This window comes from Calliopsis andreniformis, chromosome 10 (genome assembly GCF_051401765.1).
Source record: "Calliopsis andreniformis isolate RMS-2024a chromosome 10, iyCalAndr_principal, whole genome shotgun sequence".
Lineage (NCBI taxonomy): Eukaryota > Metazoa > Arthropoda > Insecta > Hymenoptera > Andrenidae > Calliopsis > Calliopsis andreniformis.
This window is the reverse complement of record NC_135071.1, coordinates 12,612,199-12,629,571: the sequence shown is the minus strand read 5'-3', so window position 1 is coordinate 12,629,571 and position 17,373 is coordinate 12,612,199. Positions and strand designations below refer to the sequence as shown.

General features: G+C 41.7%; 1 protein-coding gene across 3 annotated transcripts in view; it reads left to right on the top strand.

Moving 5' to 3' along the window:
• Positions 1-17,373, top strand: part of Cap (Cbl-associated protein) — an 85,137-nt gene that overhangs the window by 25,033 nt on the left and 42,731 nt on the right. The window contains exons 3-6 of one of the 3 annotated variants that reach the window (XM_076387155.1): positions 430-506; positions 601-675; positions 8,478-8,564; positions 14,070-16,184. In XM_076387155.1, the coding sequence (XP_076243270.1) occupies positions 430-506; positions 601-675; positions 8,478-8,564; positions 14,070-16,184 (2,354 nt within the window). Of the gene's footprint in view, positions 1-429; positions 507-600; positions 676-4,432; positions 4,546-8,477; positions 8,565-14,069; positions 16,185-17,373 lie in introns of those variants that run through there. The other 2 variants (XM_076387156.1, XM_076387157.1) reach the window with 2 other exon arrangements.

Here is a 17,373-nt window from a genome sequence, read left to right as displayed (position 1 = left end):
TTAATTTCGATATTTGCACATAGGTAACTGGTATTGTTTACTTCTTATTTTATTTGTACTCAATGGAAACATTATTTTCCTGATTTTGTAAATGAAAATTTTTCTAAATATACAAAGGCAACGATAACATTTTGTCACCCTGTTAAAAATGTTTTCTTTTTCTTTTTACCATTAAAGCGAAATTATAGACACTTCCAGATTTCTATTGTTAATGTTATTTACATAAACTTTTATGAAAAGGAGATAAAAAGGCCGCGTAACTAAGGCTTTTAAGTGGTTATACAAATTTTTTAAATTATAATATACTTAGATTTGGTTTTGAAGAAAAAGCAGAAAACCGATAGAGGGATGAAATTTGTTTTCTTTACTCTATAAAGACCTGAAGGGTCCAGAAACTTCAGGATATGAAGAACGAATTTTTTTTTACAGAGAGAATATTGGCTCACCGAAAAGACGAATTTATAGAAGCAGCTTACAAGAGAATACTACCACCGAAATTATCAGCAGTGAGTTCATATTTATATATTGCATATTTTATATTTTCTAGCATTTGTACTTTTATATTATGTATGTTCAAATGACGAATTTCTTATTTTACAGAGACAACGACAACGAAGACTTCAGCTACATCGAATTCACGAATTGTAACAGCAGAATCGAAGAAGAACGAAACAAGTTAGTACCTACAATTTATTTTTTCTAAAGCTACGTTTACGCAACCGAATTGAATAACCTGAAATCGATCAAAATCGTCCGTGTAAACACAATTTCAAACGAGTCGAAAGTTGAAACGATTTCTGATCGTTCAACTAGAAGTAATCCATTTCTCGGTTTTTGGTTGAATGTCTTGATCGGTCGAATAAAATTTGCTCAATGTAAACGCAGCTTAAGAAACACACTTGGCATATTCTCCTTAACAAGATCTCATATATTTTAGTCACAAAAATATATAGTATTCTTATAATTTGCTCTTTTTCGTCATTGACTAGTTAAGTCATAAATTTCGGATCAGTTAGATTTATTTATTTATTTAAATTAATTCACGTGTAAAAAACCCATTAGTATATTGTACATGTAAGAGAGAACAATAATACATGTCACATAATATGGAAAACAAAAAGTAAATAGTAAATAGCGACAGACGAGAGCTCAAACTATTTAAGCAATGACTTGCTTATTAGATTACAGTAAACGAATTCATTTACTTTTATCGCAAATTTTGATAAGAAGCATTTTCGTGTAATTACTTTGCGAGAGAAATTGAAAAAATTCCTCAGCGGTAATTAACAGCCGACCTTGTTCTCAACTAGTCCACGAGGAACACGCGTAATTAATGGCAATTTCGTTGATTGATCACACGCGTCATAGTTTCGGTTTGTACCACCATCTACTATAACATTGTGCACAAGCAATTCCGTTTCCTGTCGCCAGCTTCTGTCGAGCAACAAAGTGTAATACCTCTAAGTCTGAATTAGGGGAGGGTTTGCAGCTTCAGGCTTCACCATTCTGGAACCTTTTATATAGTATTTTTATATATAGTATTTTATATAGTTCTTTTATATAGTAGGATAAATTTCTAGAAATGCATAAAAAAATTATTTATTCCAAGAATTGGAACGAATTATCTTATACAAAATTTTCTGAATAAGTAGAGAATATTTTAGTTACTCGAGTCTTACAAGGAACATCACTTTAATGTCATCTCTCAATTTTATGAAACTTATTTAGAAGTAGAGCATCGAAAAATATTAAACATGTATTTCTTCTAACTCCTGATATTTATGTTCAGAGGGTGAAAACCATTCCCAAAGTTGGGGTGGAAAATACAATACATTTTCCTAAATGTTTCGAAGACTAATGAAGGTAGAAAAAAAATGGTAAATATACAAAATGTGTGGCTTTTATAAGCAGTAAGATGACGTAAACGGAATTCAAGATGTTGACGAAAATGTATTTTCCACCTCAACTTTTAGGGGTGGTATTTATCCACAAAACATGCATGTCAGCAGCTAAAAAAAAAAATATGTATGTAATATTTTTTTCAATGTACTACTCGTATATGAAGTTTTATCAAAATTGGAAGACAATAGTAAAGTGATGTCCTTTGTCAGAAAACCTTAATTTGACCCTAAATACCTTGAACTGTAAGGTGGCAGTCACGCTGAACTGTCACCACTGATCGTCAGCCACCGAGCTAATTTCAAACATAGAAATTACATATTCAATACAGTAATTATATCTAAGAAATAATTCATAGTATAATAGATAATCTACAACATTATTATTTCTGAGATATAATTACTATATTGAACCTGCAATTTCTACTACAGAAATTTCGAACTTGAAATTTGGTCGATGGCTGACGATCGATAGTAATGGTTGAGCGTGACTGTTCCTTAAATCACGAATGGGCCGATTCAAAATCGAGACAATTATCTCGAAGTTAACACGTCGACAAACGATCGCGAAATACGGTCATAGGCGGTCGCTCGTTCTTATCCACATCGCGTCACGCGCTCTTTTCTGCAAATTATCATGCCGTCACGCAACGATGGGCAGACGAGCAGCGCGTACCCACGGTTCACTTATCCCCTTGGTTCGCGACAGACAAACACACCTGTTTTCTCACACGCACACGATGCACCTGCCCCCACAGTCTCATTTGTGGTTCTTGGATGATGCCGCACCCTCGTTCCTTCAGAAGACGCCCTCGAAGCTGACCCTCTTCCTCCTTTTCGAACCTCGGCGTGACCCACCTTTCTGTCAGTACTCACAGACGCTTTGTCCAGTGTGCTGGCAAAACTGTCTCCGTTCCCTTTCGACTCGTCTTTCGGGGCAAGAGTGATTTATCGTTGGGTGCACGAGCAAAACTACAAGTAATTGCGAGATTGGTGATTCTGTTCGGGTGTCCGCGAGGATGATTTGTAGGTAGCTGCTAGAGAAGAAGAAAGGATTCAGTAGATTCCTAAAGGCAGTAGAGGCATAGAAGAGCGTCAATGATGTAGCCATGTTGCACATTGAGGATTGTTTCCCTGGTAAACGGAAGTATGGCGAGTATTTGAGGCTTCGTATTGACAACTGTTCCCGTAACTTTCGTTGAATCTCGCATGATTGCGCCGCATTTGCTCGAGCCTGTTACGCAGTAGGATTACGTAATTCAGAGCGGAACTGCTGGATTCATCCGTGACTGAAGAACGGATATACCTCTTCGATCACAATACCTATAACCTTAATGACTACTGTGATGTGAAGCAGGTGCTGATAGCCGCGCTGTAATTACTTCACCCAAGAAAATCACTGGGACCAATGACGAGACAAAATTCGAAACTCAGATAGTCTATAAACGCCAGTCTCTCGTAAAGAGACATCTCGATGATGAAAAGCTCCTGCAGCAGTTGTTAATATAATTGTAATCTCTAAGGATATTCTTCCCTAAACCAAGTGTTACACACTCCAACATGAGATTTCTCGACTGTTCCCGCTGCCTGTCCACTATGGACGAGTCGTGTCCCTCAGACTTCTCAAACACCTCGTCCAAAGGCACCGATCCACTAGTGACGAGGAGGTCCATGCAGCGGAGGCCAAAGGGCAGGACAACCCTCGCGAATTCTGGGTCCAGACTCCTAGCCATGGTTTGCTCGTTCCGCGTGCCCTGGAAAAGAGGCAAGCAATTGATGCCAAGGAGCAAGCTCGAGATGCATCGAAGGCTGAAGAAGCGCGAGGTGACCAGGAAGAAGTATAACGGAGGCAGAGGGAACGCTCTGAAGTCGAGCCACATCGAGAGGGGCCTGTCACAGAACTCGGTGGTCAGAAAAACCTTCGTGAAACCGATTTTGGAAACGAACGTCGAAGTTCGTGTGGCCAACGGCGAGGACGGAAGCGGAAGGAGGGAGCTCGAGCGTGAATACTACGAACACCTGGAAGCGCTGAAATTTCTCATCGAGCCTCCGGCTTGCTTCAGAAACGACGAGACTAGGCAAAACTTTGAGAACAAGCTGAACACGTTAGACTTCAGGCGAATGAACACTGTCGCCATTCCTGAGATACCGATCGACGAGTTTTATTCTGAAACGGGCCTTCGACCTTGGAATTACGGGAGATCGAAAATTTCGGATGCTGAGGGAAGGACATCGGCTTTCGGGAGACTCTGCGCTGGGAAGATAGACGAGAGTCTGAGCATTGAGAGGACTATGATCGATCTCTTCGTTCGGGCTCCTATACTGAAGAATAGGAAGGTCGATGTTGTTCGTAGTATTTTATTCGACGCTCCCAAAGAGAGCAAGACTGTGCGTTTTAAGGATGAGGATGATCAAGAAGAGTTGGATAAACGGACAATCTGTGAAAAGAATTTGGATGCTGGTGTAAAGAAAAATAATGGGGTAACTTTGGAAGAGGTGTCAAAAGAGATAATGGGGACTTGTATGTTGAAGGAAGAAGATGTAGTTGATGAAGTTGATGGTAATATTTTAGTGAATGATTCAAAGTTGAATGAAGAGGTCGATTTTAATGGAAGCTATCTGTCATTTGCTGTCGCTGAAGAAGATGGTAAATTTTGAATTATTTGATACAAGGATACAGGCTGAGTCTGTATACAGGCTGACGTATACAGGCTGAGTCATGCAACTATATCACCTGAATTTTCTTGTAAAGCATTTGTTGTGTAAAGAAATATTTCCAATAAAAGATGTTTGGTATCGAGAGTATGCTCTCGTTTACAAGAAAAATAGTTTACAAGAAAATTCAGGTGATACAGTCACGTGACTCACTCTGTATATTGCACATATATTACAAAAGTGACATAACTCAAAAAAGTATGTTTCTGAGAAGAAGCAAGAAAACTATTTATGAATTAAAGAGAAAATTATTTATTATATACATAATATTGATATAGAGTAATTTTACTCACTGAAAGATATTTAAAAAATGTTTATGCCTTACTTGCATTAAATGATTCTCATATTATTATTTAAATAATGTGTATTTCAGGTCTTTGAATACATTCTATAACTTTGGTCTTTAACTAGTAAACTCTTTATAATGAATAGGGGTGTATTTACAAAAGCCATTTATGGCTGTAATTAAAAAATCACGTTTTTCGAGTTGTATCACTTTTGAAGTACGTATGTACACATACGATATGTATCTAGCAATGCCAACTAGTAATCGAACAAACTCGACAGCGATAACGCGCCTTCGATGGGTGCGCCACTTGGCGTCATGCCCCGAAGGGGCCAAGCCCTCATTTCCGCAGTCCCATCTTTGTCTTTCATCCTTTACACGCTCGGGGCCCAGGAGCCGAACCCTCGCTTACGAGAGATTCCTACGATCTCGTTACTGCTTTAATTACATCATTAGGGGAGTCGATGTATTTTATTACATCGTCGACGATTCGTTTCGTCTTTCGTAGGCTTACTCTTTAGGGCCATTAATTCTGGCAAGAATACGATCGGAATTCGTCGAGTCAGAAACGAAGAACTGAGAGTTGCAGTAAGTAGAAAGTTAGTATAAAATACGTACTGATTTTCCAATACGATTTTCTTTGAAGAAAATAGATGTATCTGATATGTATCACTGTCAAATGCATCAGAAGCTTTAAAAATGAAATATTCACTGTTCAATGCAGTACCACTTTGTAGACATAATATTGTGACCACTGGGATTAGTTGACAGTATTTCTCTTCCTTTACGCTTTCCACGTAAATCAATATTGTCTGGGAGAACTGTCGTGCCTTGCCCCTGGCAGGTCGTCGCATTATATCTCGAGAGGAATCGCACACCCCTTTGAAATCTCGAGAAGTGAAACCTAATTAGGGAGTCATTCACCTTTGAGCGATAAAGAAAAGGGAAATGACACGAGGCCTTCGAACGTCGAGACATCAAAATTGCTTCTATTCTCTCCTTAGTACCTCATTTGGCGAGGCATTCTAACGAGTTCTTATGTACACGTTAATACCTACTCTCAGTGTCGTGGAGACGTCTGAGGTCACGAGAGAAGTGCAACAGTAGTACTCTTCAGACCTGCCTTCTTCCAAAAAGAGGAAATAAGTTGTACAATCCAACTTGTACAGCTTTCAGTGTTCCCCTAAAGCTAAACTTCTTCTGGCGTTACTGTCACTTCTAACCAGAATATCTCAAGTTTTCCTGTCACATGGACTTCAGTTGTCTCCTCCTCTGGACCGTCATATTGATTCAAAGAAACAGAAAAAGTATTCAACGAAAAAAATTCAGGACTGAAGAGTAGAATCGTGTTCTTAGTTGTTCACCAATTGAACGAACGATCGAGTTGACCCATTGACAGTAGCAGCTGAAGAGTCAACGTTCTGAAAATCGAAAGTGTTTGATCTCTGCTCGAACCCTTTGGACCCGTGTCACGCGTGACGTAATGAAAAGCGTGGAAAATGGATGGGCGTGCTCGCGATAGCAGTCGTTTGGCATTGTTTACTCGGAAGGAAGTTGAACTCGGAAGTGGCACTATTCATGAGCCCTGTGCATGAGGGACAGAGGGACACACGCCTCGTCTGCGGATATGTGTCAGAGCGCCAGTGTCCGTTTCGGACGTCTACTAACCTTTGTGCGCGAAATATATGTGCAGAACACAGACTGGTCGTAATAATACCATGTGGACATGGGTATACTAGGATTGGCGTAAAAATCTCATTTAAGCAACAAGCTTCGTATACCTCGAAATTGCATGTATACAAACGTTGTTGACTCCATTTATATCAGTGTTTCTTATATTATCCCATTTGGAGTAGAATAAATATTTGGTCAAGGTACAAATAGTATAGGTCTGTGACTGTAGAGCAAAACACCTATGTCACATTTTCAAAAGATTCAAGTTGAGGTCTTAATAGAGATCTATAATACAGGATTTATATTCTCAAAATGAAGAAAAGGTATTAACAGAATATTTTCATTTAAAAGTAAGGCTTCCAAAAGACACAAGTCCATGAGACAGGATCTATTGAAATTGAAGACCTTAAATATAAATAGCTCGAGAACAAAAACATGACTTCGGTCATTTTGCCTTACGACGACAAATATAATTCACTTCATCATCAATCCTAATCTTCGATCATATTTCGAGGCGTTATACCAGTGACCAAAACTTTCCACCAAGCTTCTCTCACTCACGAAACAACTGTTTTATGCCCCTGCTTTGCTCTCGCCACAAAATTTAGACCCACTATGTGTCTTTATTCAGCCTGCTACACGGATATATCCCTGCAAAGCCTGAACAATATTTCAACAGATGGTAGCCAACCATCGTCCAGACGGCTAATACAGATCTACTTTAATTTGTGGAGCATTATACGTGATCAACTCACCCAGAGTACGTACACTATGCAAAGTGTGAAAGAGACTGAGGTCCTAACCGCAGATAGCATCACCGTGTGCGAGAAATTCGGCGTAAATAGCGTTTCCTTTCTGAATGAAAGCCACGGTGAATAGTTTGCTTGCTACTCGTGCGGGACAGTTTGAGAGACTCTGATTCGTAAGCGTGTATAGAAATAATAGAGGTTGGCGATGGACGCGCGAGCATTGGATCACATGCGTGAGTGGGGAAGCGAGCGTGTATCATGGGCGGCGGGTCTGTTCGCGCTCAGTCCATTCCCGCGATTCATGGACCCTACAGGCCATGCCGCTGATTTGTGGCCCGTTGACGTTTCATTCGGAATTCATAAGCGGTTGTCAGTGGCGCTGATATACACGAACGTGGCGGAATTGTTCATGGATTTCGCATACATTAGGTCCGTGCTCGGCATCATCAATATTTCAAGGGGTGTTCTACCCCGAAACCTCGAAAACATGAAAATTCTCTGATATTTGGATAAAAAAATGTTCTGGGACTGTTGTTTGTTTTAACTTTTTTTAGATATACGAGCATACAAACTGGCTACGAAATATTCTCGTGTAGCATTGGCTTTTTTTCACTTTTTGGAAATTAATGAAACTGGTACTCGAGTAGTCACCTTTATGCGAATTGTCAGTTAGTTGTTATATAAATATTCTTGGATGAATATTATTTGTTAGTTATCATTAGACTGCGGATTTTTATACATTAACACAAAATTAAATGTGTAGACAGCTACATAATGCTAGCTATGTACAAAAATATGTACAGTATCAAAAGCAAAGTAATTGTCAAGATATTTAGAGAATAAAATAGGTTTTTACTCATATTCTGTTTTTTGAAATGTATCTTCAGGAACTTGGTATTGCATAAAAATCATGTTCTAATTCTCAGAAACTTAAATTTAGGAATAAGAAAGGGGAAATGATTATGATAATTAAGGGAAAAACGAGAAGATTAATCGTTTGTGTATTTCTGTATAAAATATTTCATGTACAGATCTTTATTAACTGTGAGGTATTTCTTCTGATACCCTCTTGACACTTTACATGTTTTTATATAGGTAGTAGGAACTGCAATGCTTCGCTTATACTTCATAAAGATGTATATTTTATTTTTTCAGATGACACAAAACCCGAACAAAGCTACGTCAATCAGAACGGTGGTCCGAAGAGTTCCTTGATCGAGCAACGAGACGATACAAAAAAAAGTAAGAGCACTTATTTCCTTTTTTAGAATACTAGTTACTATCTTGGAATGCTTGATTGAATCACTTCATGCATGGTCACAGGGAGACACACATTTCTTTCCATATTACGGTGCATCATTTGCATATGCTATTCTTGCTTCTTCTACAGAGAGGCGTTAATTTCATTCAACGAAGACATAAATAGTGCGTCCTTTTATAGACGCAACTGTTGTATTCTGGAGACTAACTCTTGCTTTTTATCATTGCTATCATTCCATTATTAAAATTCGAAAATAAACAGCTTATTAGTTAAAGAGTTTTAAAAAATTACGATATTTAATTTAATCCTTATTTAGACACATTTCTGCTAATAATAATAGCACTTTTTATAGTGTTGATTGTCATATTTAATAGAGATATATTTAACACTCTTCTTGCTCTTATTCCCCAATTAATTCATTTATTAGATTTATTTTACTTAATTGTCGATCTAAAGGTACTTATTATAAGTACAAAAAGGTTTCCCATAATTAGTTTTAGAGAATATCTAAACTTTAAATTTGTAGTAGTCTTTATAGTATAAATCAATACTCTAACAGCAATAATAATTCTTAAACGGAAGCTCTGTAATCCAACTTTATACTATTCTTCCGCGTTTGCTTCTCAACGTGCTTCATCAAACAATTCTCCTCGAGGAGACTCAGCACGCTTCAGAGAGGAAACTTCATCTCTTCTTTTGAGTTTTATATCAGTACACTTTGACCGTCTTAAAGGAAGCCGCAAAAGGAAGTATTGTCGAAGCTCGTCTCGGCAGAACCGTCAGCGTCGATCAAATACTTCAATTTCCATCGTGAAAGCACGTTCCTTCCGTTAACATTGAAAATAAAAAAAGAAAGGAACAACTATTCCCCCCATTCTTCGATTTCGTAGGATTTCGTGAACCCTTAGACTACGTCACAGACGCGGAAGAGTTTGCTATGCCGCACGGTGCACAAAACCGCAGAAATCGCAGGGGTCGCAACAGAAGGCGGCCTCATCGACGACCAACCCCCGATAGAGCTACGAAAGAAAACGAGAGCACCGTGGAAAATCTTGAGGACGAGATTGAAGCTCAGGACAAGGTTGAAGCTCAGGACAAGGTTGAAGCTCAGGACAAAGTTGAAGCTCAGGTCATAGTTGAAGCTCAGGACAAAGTTGAAGCTCAACAAGTCGAAGCTCACAAGGTTGAAGCTCAGGAAAAGGTTGAAGCTCAGGCCAAAGTTGAAGCTCAGGACAAGATTGAAGCTCAGGCCAAAGTTGAAGCTCAACAAGTCGAAGCTCACAAGGTCGAAGCTCAGGACAAGGTTGGAGCTCAGATCAAAGTTGAAGCTCAACAAGTCGAAGCTCAACAAGTCGAAGCTCACAAGGTCGAAGCTCAGGACAAGGTTGGAGCTCAGACCAAAGTTGAAGCTCAACAAGTCGAAGCTCACAAGGTCGAAGCTCAGGACAAGGTTGGAGCTCAGACCAAAGTTGAAGCTCAACAAGTCGAAGCTCACAAGGTCGAAGCTCAGGACAAGGTTGGAGCTCAGACCAAAGTTGAAGCTCAACAAGTTGAAGCTCACAAGGTTGAAGCTCAGGACAAGGTTGGAGCTCAGACCAAAGTTGAAGCTCAACAAGTCGAAGCTCAGGAGAAGGTCGAAGCTCAGGAGAAGGTCGAAGCTCAAGACAAGGTTGAAGCTCAGGCCAAAGTTGAAGCTCAGGACAAAGGTGAAGTTCAGGACAAGGTTGAATCTTACGAAATTGAAGATCACAAGGTTGACACTCACAAGGTTGACACTCACAAGGTTGACACTCACAAGGTTGACTTTTACGAGGTTAATGTTAACGAGGTTGAAGCTCAACAAACCGAAGCTCGCAAGGTCGAAGCTCAGGACAAGGTTGAAGCTCAGGCCAAAGTTGAAGCTCACAACAGTGAAGCTCACAACACTACCACGAAAACGAACGACTCCCTTTCGGAGAACAACGCACAAAATGATGTCTCGCGACAAGAGACCTCCGAAACCAAATACAACCAGCTCCCAACGAATGAAGCAAACATAGATCCCCTCTCAGAGTCGACTTCAAAAACGCTAAAGAATGTAAAAGAAGAAAAGTATAGGATTAAAAAGGGTACAGTGAAACCCAGCGTGAAAGTCATAGAGATTACCACGCTCAGCAGCTTGCCTCTGGAAGCTACTATCGACCACATTCCTGGCGTGGGCATCCTAGAGACAGGTAATAAGGACAGAGTAACCGACGACCCAACGATAGTTACGATATCAGAGCCTTCAGAGTCATTTCCAATCAAGAGAACTCTCGACAAAAAGACCTGCGAGGCCGTGACAGGGAGCAACGAACGATTGCAGATTCATGATGTCAGCGATTGTGACGTGGAGACCGACAATGTTAAACCAGTTATTGTGGAAATCGAGTCTGATGTGGAGAAGGACGCAGAAACGAGTGCACGCAACGAAGGAGACTTCGAAGAGTCGAATGATACGAAGTATGTTCAGCCGAGGCACGTTTGGAACAGTGTGATGCCGAAGGATGTGGAGAGGAAGTTGAGGACGTTCGTCGAGGGTCTAAGATTGCCGACGTACTCAGAGGACGTCGAAGAATCCACGTGCCAGTCACCAGAGCAACACAAATTTGGCAGTTCGTATAAGAGGGCCAGAAAACGAGGCGCATTGGAGCATTGCGCGCATTCGCAAGCGGCGAGCAGATTCTTGGACATCATACAGGAGGAGGGCGACAAGCTCTCTGGGGACGAGGAGCAGCATATTAGGGACTTCATTAACGAAGAAATCGGCAAGTATCGAAGGGAGGAGCGACACTTTGGACGTAGGAAGAGGGAAGTGGAGGAGCTGCAGAGTGAAGAAAACGAGAAGGAACATGTTATAAAAATAAACGTGATTCATGCTGATTTCGATACAAGCGAAATTTCTGCGCAGAAAAGTGAGTCGCTTGAAAGTGACGCGACGCGAGACGAAAAGGTGGCTGACAGCTTGGAAGAAGGTGGATCTTTGGATTCTACGAGTGAAACTGTAGAAAAGGAGATGGAACCGCAGTCTTCTAGCGAATTGAATGAAGCGAGTTGCAAAGTTGAAGATTCGAAAGAGGAAGAATCGAGAGTTCAAAGGACTGGAAGTTTAGAAGCTGTTGCTGGCAGTGCATCGGTAGAAAGCGATGAGTTAATAGTAGAAAAATCAGAAGAAATAGTACAGGGAAAACAAAGTGGAGGAACGCCGCGAGAGAGTGATAGTCTGGAGCCACAGGAAACGTTGGACAGAGAGAAATTGCAGCTAAATGATGGCAGTGTAAGTGCAAATGAATCTACATTGAATGACAAGGAAATAGACAGTGAAATGTTATCTGATTCTACTAGAAACGAGCTTAGCGTTTCGAGTGAACAAATAGATGACAAAGGGTTAATTAACAAATTAGATATATCGGAGGAGAAATCGAAAGAAGCGGAACAGCATTTATCTGATGCAAGCGACGATGTGTCAATTGGACAATTAGAACTACAGAGTTCTAGTCAAAAGTCAGATGTTAACGAATCCGTAAAAATTGAGGGTTCAAAGGAGCAAATCAATGCAAAAGCGGAGAAAAATCAGGATGATTCATCGTTAAAGAACCCAAATGATTCAAAAAACGAGGAGTCACCAAGAGAAAAGTCTTCGAGCCAAGGAGAAGAAGAAAGTGAAAAGAAAGCTGAAGCAGTGATTGAGTCAGAAAATGAAACTACTAATGCAGACACTAATAATGCTAATGAATCGAGTAATTTGAATAATGATCATTCACCTGCCGCACTCGATACCTCAAAATCAGGTGAACAGTTTTCACAGCATTCAACAAAAGAGGAGTCTCCTCTAAAAATAGAAACACGATCTGTAGAACACAAACATGTAGCATTTGAATCAAAAGCACGACGTCCTCCAACACCACCGAAGAGATCGTCCAGTCTCCCAGATATCGATCTCCACGAAAAACAAAATGCTCAACCCCAGTCACGTGTTCCTGACAGTTCACCAGCTCCTTCAACTCGACAAAAGAGGGACACAAAAGAAATAGTAGACGAAAATAGTCCACCGAGTCGACCACCTCTGCCCAAGGAGAGTCTTAGCATTTGCAACACTTCAAACATTCGATCTTCGCAAACGTCAGCAGCGTCGAAGAATATTAACACCGTGAGAAATTTATTGACGACTATATCGTGCAGTGACACAACTTCGGAAACTATTCGCGACACTTTAGACAAATTAGACGCGTCAGCTTTGCCCGAACGTATTCGCGGTATCATCGATGATCTAAGGGCCGACGTGAGGGCTTGTTTTAAGAATGACAGCATTACAGAATTGCGCAATTACGTCGAGGACGGCGCGGCGCTTGGCAGAGGAGCAAGTCCTGAAATAACGCGTGACTATGTAGATCAAAAGATGCACGAAAAATGTCCGGTGCCCAAGTCGCGGACAGTGGGCCATGTGAACGGATCAACTGAACAAGTTTTGACAGTTTTGATGGAGGAGCAGTCAGCCAGGAAGCAATCGAAAGACACGAAGACGCCGAGGGACGACAAAGAATCGAGGGATGAAGTTGAGTCGAAATTGGATCAGTCGCCTGTACGCGGGAAGCATGTTCATAAGAAAGTTACCAAGAACAAGACGTCGAGTAAAACGATCAAGACGCAAGAGAAGACGTCGACAGTCCACAATTTGGACTCTCACAGTAGCGAAACCATAATCTCGAAGGATACGAGGGAGCTGACCAGTGAAGAAGAGTTCGAGGAAATATATAAGTATTCGACCTCGATGGAAGACAATGAAATGAATTCGTATAGTTCTAACACAGTTGGTAACTGCAAAAGCGAACGATTATCCAGCGAACAGCAGATTGATAAAGAAAAGCTAGAGACTATGGATTGGCAAGGCCAGGACTCGTCAAGCAGCGCGACGTCTCTAAGTACGGTGAAGTATAATCCTATGGAGGCATGGCAAGCGGATGTCTATTCCATAATAGCGGAAGAGGCGAGGAAAAGTCAGCTGAAGCAGGAAGCAGAGTCCTCTAGCCTAAAAAATAGGCTTCCTTTATTGAAGGGTGACGATACTACAAATAGCCACGAGACTCCAATTACTCCAGAACCTATTCCCTACTCGCCTGTAGAGGACTTGTATTATGTACCAATAGAAAGTGGCGGAAGTTCCGTTAAAAGGTGGTCAGACAAGGTCAGCGAGCCTGGGCCAGAGTCACTGAAGGATCTTTGTATCAAAAGGATCTTATCGATGCCTTATGGTGTGCACATAATCAACGAAATAACAGTACCCAAATTTAACATCTTCAAAAGTCTCCGTTCTATTCCGAAGTTTGCTAACAATGTAACAGGCAACGAAGTGAAAAGCATTCCATTAAATATGCATGGCCTGAGTGAGCAGCAAACTGAAACGGCTAAACTAACGACAGCTTTGCCAAGATCAAAGCACCCTGACTCGTGCGAAACCACTGTTTCAGACCAGAATAAAACAGAACAACTTAAAAGCGATCTCAGGAAGTCGTCAAAGTCGCAAAGTACGATGAGTAAGCACGATTCAGAAGCTTGGTTGGGCCTCTCCACGTCTTGGGACCCGAAATTGCTCGTGTGCCTGTCACCGTCGCAGCAGAAGACCGCGATAAAGACGAGCGCAGACAATTTGCTCGACCTTCATAGAAAATTCCTCAACAGGCACAGCTATTACGAGAACGAACCTCCGCCTCGTGTTCCTGTCCCCAAATATAGAGTCGAGCTGAGGCCCATCACGGAAACTGATGAAACTCGCTGCACGAGTGATAGAAAATCGACCAACAGACTCCTCGAGATTATAAAAGAAAATTCCGATGGACTGAGGAATCAAACTGCCTCGAAGCAATCAGAGAACCCATCAAACGAGACGAAAGTACGGTTCGAAGAGTCCAGCCAGACAGACTCGAAGTCTTCGCACTCGAAGCTGACAGGTCGCGATAGAGTTCAAGAGCGTCTCAAGGCCACTCGCCTCTGCGACTGGATGAACCTTGCGAGACGTGAACCCGTTGATATCTCGTGTCACACGACATTCCTCTCCGATGATTTATTAACAGAACCGTCGGGTGAGGGAAAACAGTGCGATAAGACTCGTTCGAGCACACGAATTCATAGTAGTCACTTGGACGTTGCAAAAGAGTTAGCATTAGACGAGGAGCATGGTTCGCGAACAGCTCCAGGATATTTGATCAACCCTGCTTTAATCTCGAACTCGCCAGAAAGGCCTGACCCACCTGTCAGAAGTTCCACGCCATTCAACAGAAGCCCGATCACGTTGAATAGCGCTATCATCGACAAATCGAACACGATGCCAGACACAGCAGGTAAGAAGACTCCGCCGCGAAGGACTATCGATCCGCGTTACAACGTGAATCCAGCGCTGATCGACGACAGAGTCGAGGTGCCGCCGCGAACGAAACGCGTGGTGAAGGTGGACAAGTCGTGCATCGACACGACCAGCATTTTCGATCAGAGCCCGCCTAGGAGTCGCCTGGAGCCACGGAAGTACAAGAACGCGGAGAACCTGAAGCAGGTGGCGGCCACAGAGATAATGCAGAACTTGAGAAAGCTTCAAACCGAGGCGGCGAATCAATTGGACGGTCATGGGAAGCATTCCTTGCCTCAAGAGTACTTTCTGCAGCAGCTCAAATACATCGAATTGCTGGAGAACCAGCTGAAGAATGTGATATTGGCGGAGGAGGAGGAGAAAGAAGCCTTCGAGGACTTTCGATCGCACGTGACGCAGGGGACGCAGGATAAGCCGAGCAAGGATGAATCCAGATCGCTTCGTGACACGGGGAATCCTGTCGAAAGTACCAAAGTCCACAAAGAGACTCCTATGGACAACGATTCTCGCGTGGAGAGCGAAAGTTGGCGAGAGAAGTCTGAAAACGTGGAGAAAGGTCACTCCGAGTTCGTCAACAAACACGGACAGAGGGACTTCGTCAAGAAGGTGCGCCATGACAATGGCTTCCACGAGGAAGAGTCCTCCGAGAGGATACAACGCGTGGAGCAACGTTCAGTGACCACTGAGGCTGCAGACAAAATTGCTGAAATTAAAAACGACGCAAAGCAGGCGTTTGATAAAACCGAAACCGACAGTACCAAGTGTCGTTCTACGAAAGAAAACATAGCTCAGGGCAGTGGGAGTCCTACAAAAACCGAGAGACCAAGTGCCCCAGTGGTGAACGGTGACACGTTTCGCCAGCAGATGTACGACGAGTACGTGCACAAGGTCCTCGAGCGCGAGGAGAGGAGACACCACAAGGTGGTTAAGATCAGCACGCACGAGGATATTCGTAAGCCCGTGAATGGGCTGGGGAGGAGTGGTATGAGCGCTGTGGAGAAGGAGTTCATCGAGAAAGCGAGAAACAGGCTAAACAAATTCGGAATCAATCTCGACGGGAGCGAATCGGAGATGGAGGGAAACAGGAAAGAACAGGAGAAAGGGGAGGATGTCGTGACGGTGAAATGCCTGATCGATGGGAAGGAATTCGAAGATGCGAGGAAATTGCCGAAGCATCTTCAAGAGTTCCTCCAAATATCCGCCACGTCGGGCGCCGAGGACGGTGAGTTCCACCGAGTCGAGGATTGCTGTGTTCGTCGTTTTTCGATTGCTGCCGTTCTATCTGACGAGTGCTCGAGTGTTCCGCCTGAGTTTGGTATTGAGAGATCATCACAGTGTCGAGGATTGAATACGTAACAGCCACTAACTCACATTCCTAGATGTATGGATTGTATTATCCTAGGTGTCTCGTGCTTGTCGTCACTAACGATACTCAGCGAATGTTTTTCTTTTTTATTTTTTAGTTTTTAACTGATGAGTATTTCAACGTGGTCGATGAACCGTTGCGTTAAGGTAAATGTCTCAGGAAACGCTTGAGACGTCAAATGTCCCAACAAGTAAACAACCTAAAACTGTATGTCTCGATAATATAATTATGAAGTCCCAGAATTTGAGGATATTATTTTATGACATTAGTTTTTATTTTTTTTTTAGATATATTTAATACATTGGAATTGAAACTTATAATTGAATAAAAGATTAACGTTAGTGTTTAGGTATCGAGACATGGTCAACTATTGGGTCATTTACCTTATGCTTCGTGTGGTTGGAGCAAGAGAATTTTTCTTTTCCTGAAAATTTCTTGAAAATCGTGTCACAGATTCTGTTCTAAAAATTCTGAGAAACTGATTGAGAAAGCTTTGAAGCAGGTTTCGAGAGGTGAGAATTAATATGGTAGACATTCATCTGTCTACAATCAGATTGGGTAAAGAAACAGAATATTTTCGATCTTAGCATATTCCCCTATTTCATAAAATAAACACGAAAGTACACATTTCTTAGCCTACTTCATAATTTTATTTTGTCACGAAAAGTTACAAAGAGAAATTTGTAGGGCGTTGATTCGTTGCCAATAATGTGAAATATTTCGAGATAACTATGCTGGCTTTCGCATAGGTCATAGGTTATCGTTACAAGTAGAGCACAAAAATTACTGCCTATTACCATAAAAGTTCTTCTTATCGCAAGCTTGTAGACGTTATGTGATTTGTTAATGCAAATCAGTATGACATATGACTTCACTCTTCCGTTTCTATTCTTTTCTCAAGCAATGAATGAAGAACTTGTTAAGATATCATCGAAGTGGGCTGTAGAGTATACACAATCGCTCTGATCCTCTCGGGCGCCACTCGATGGAAAATATTGTAGAGCAGCTATCAAGATAAATATTCAGTGGACAGTTTATTTTTCTC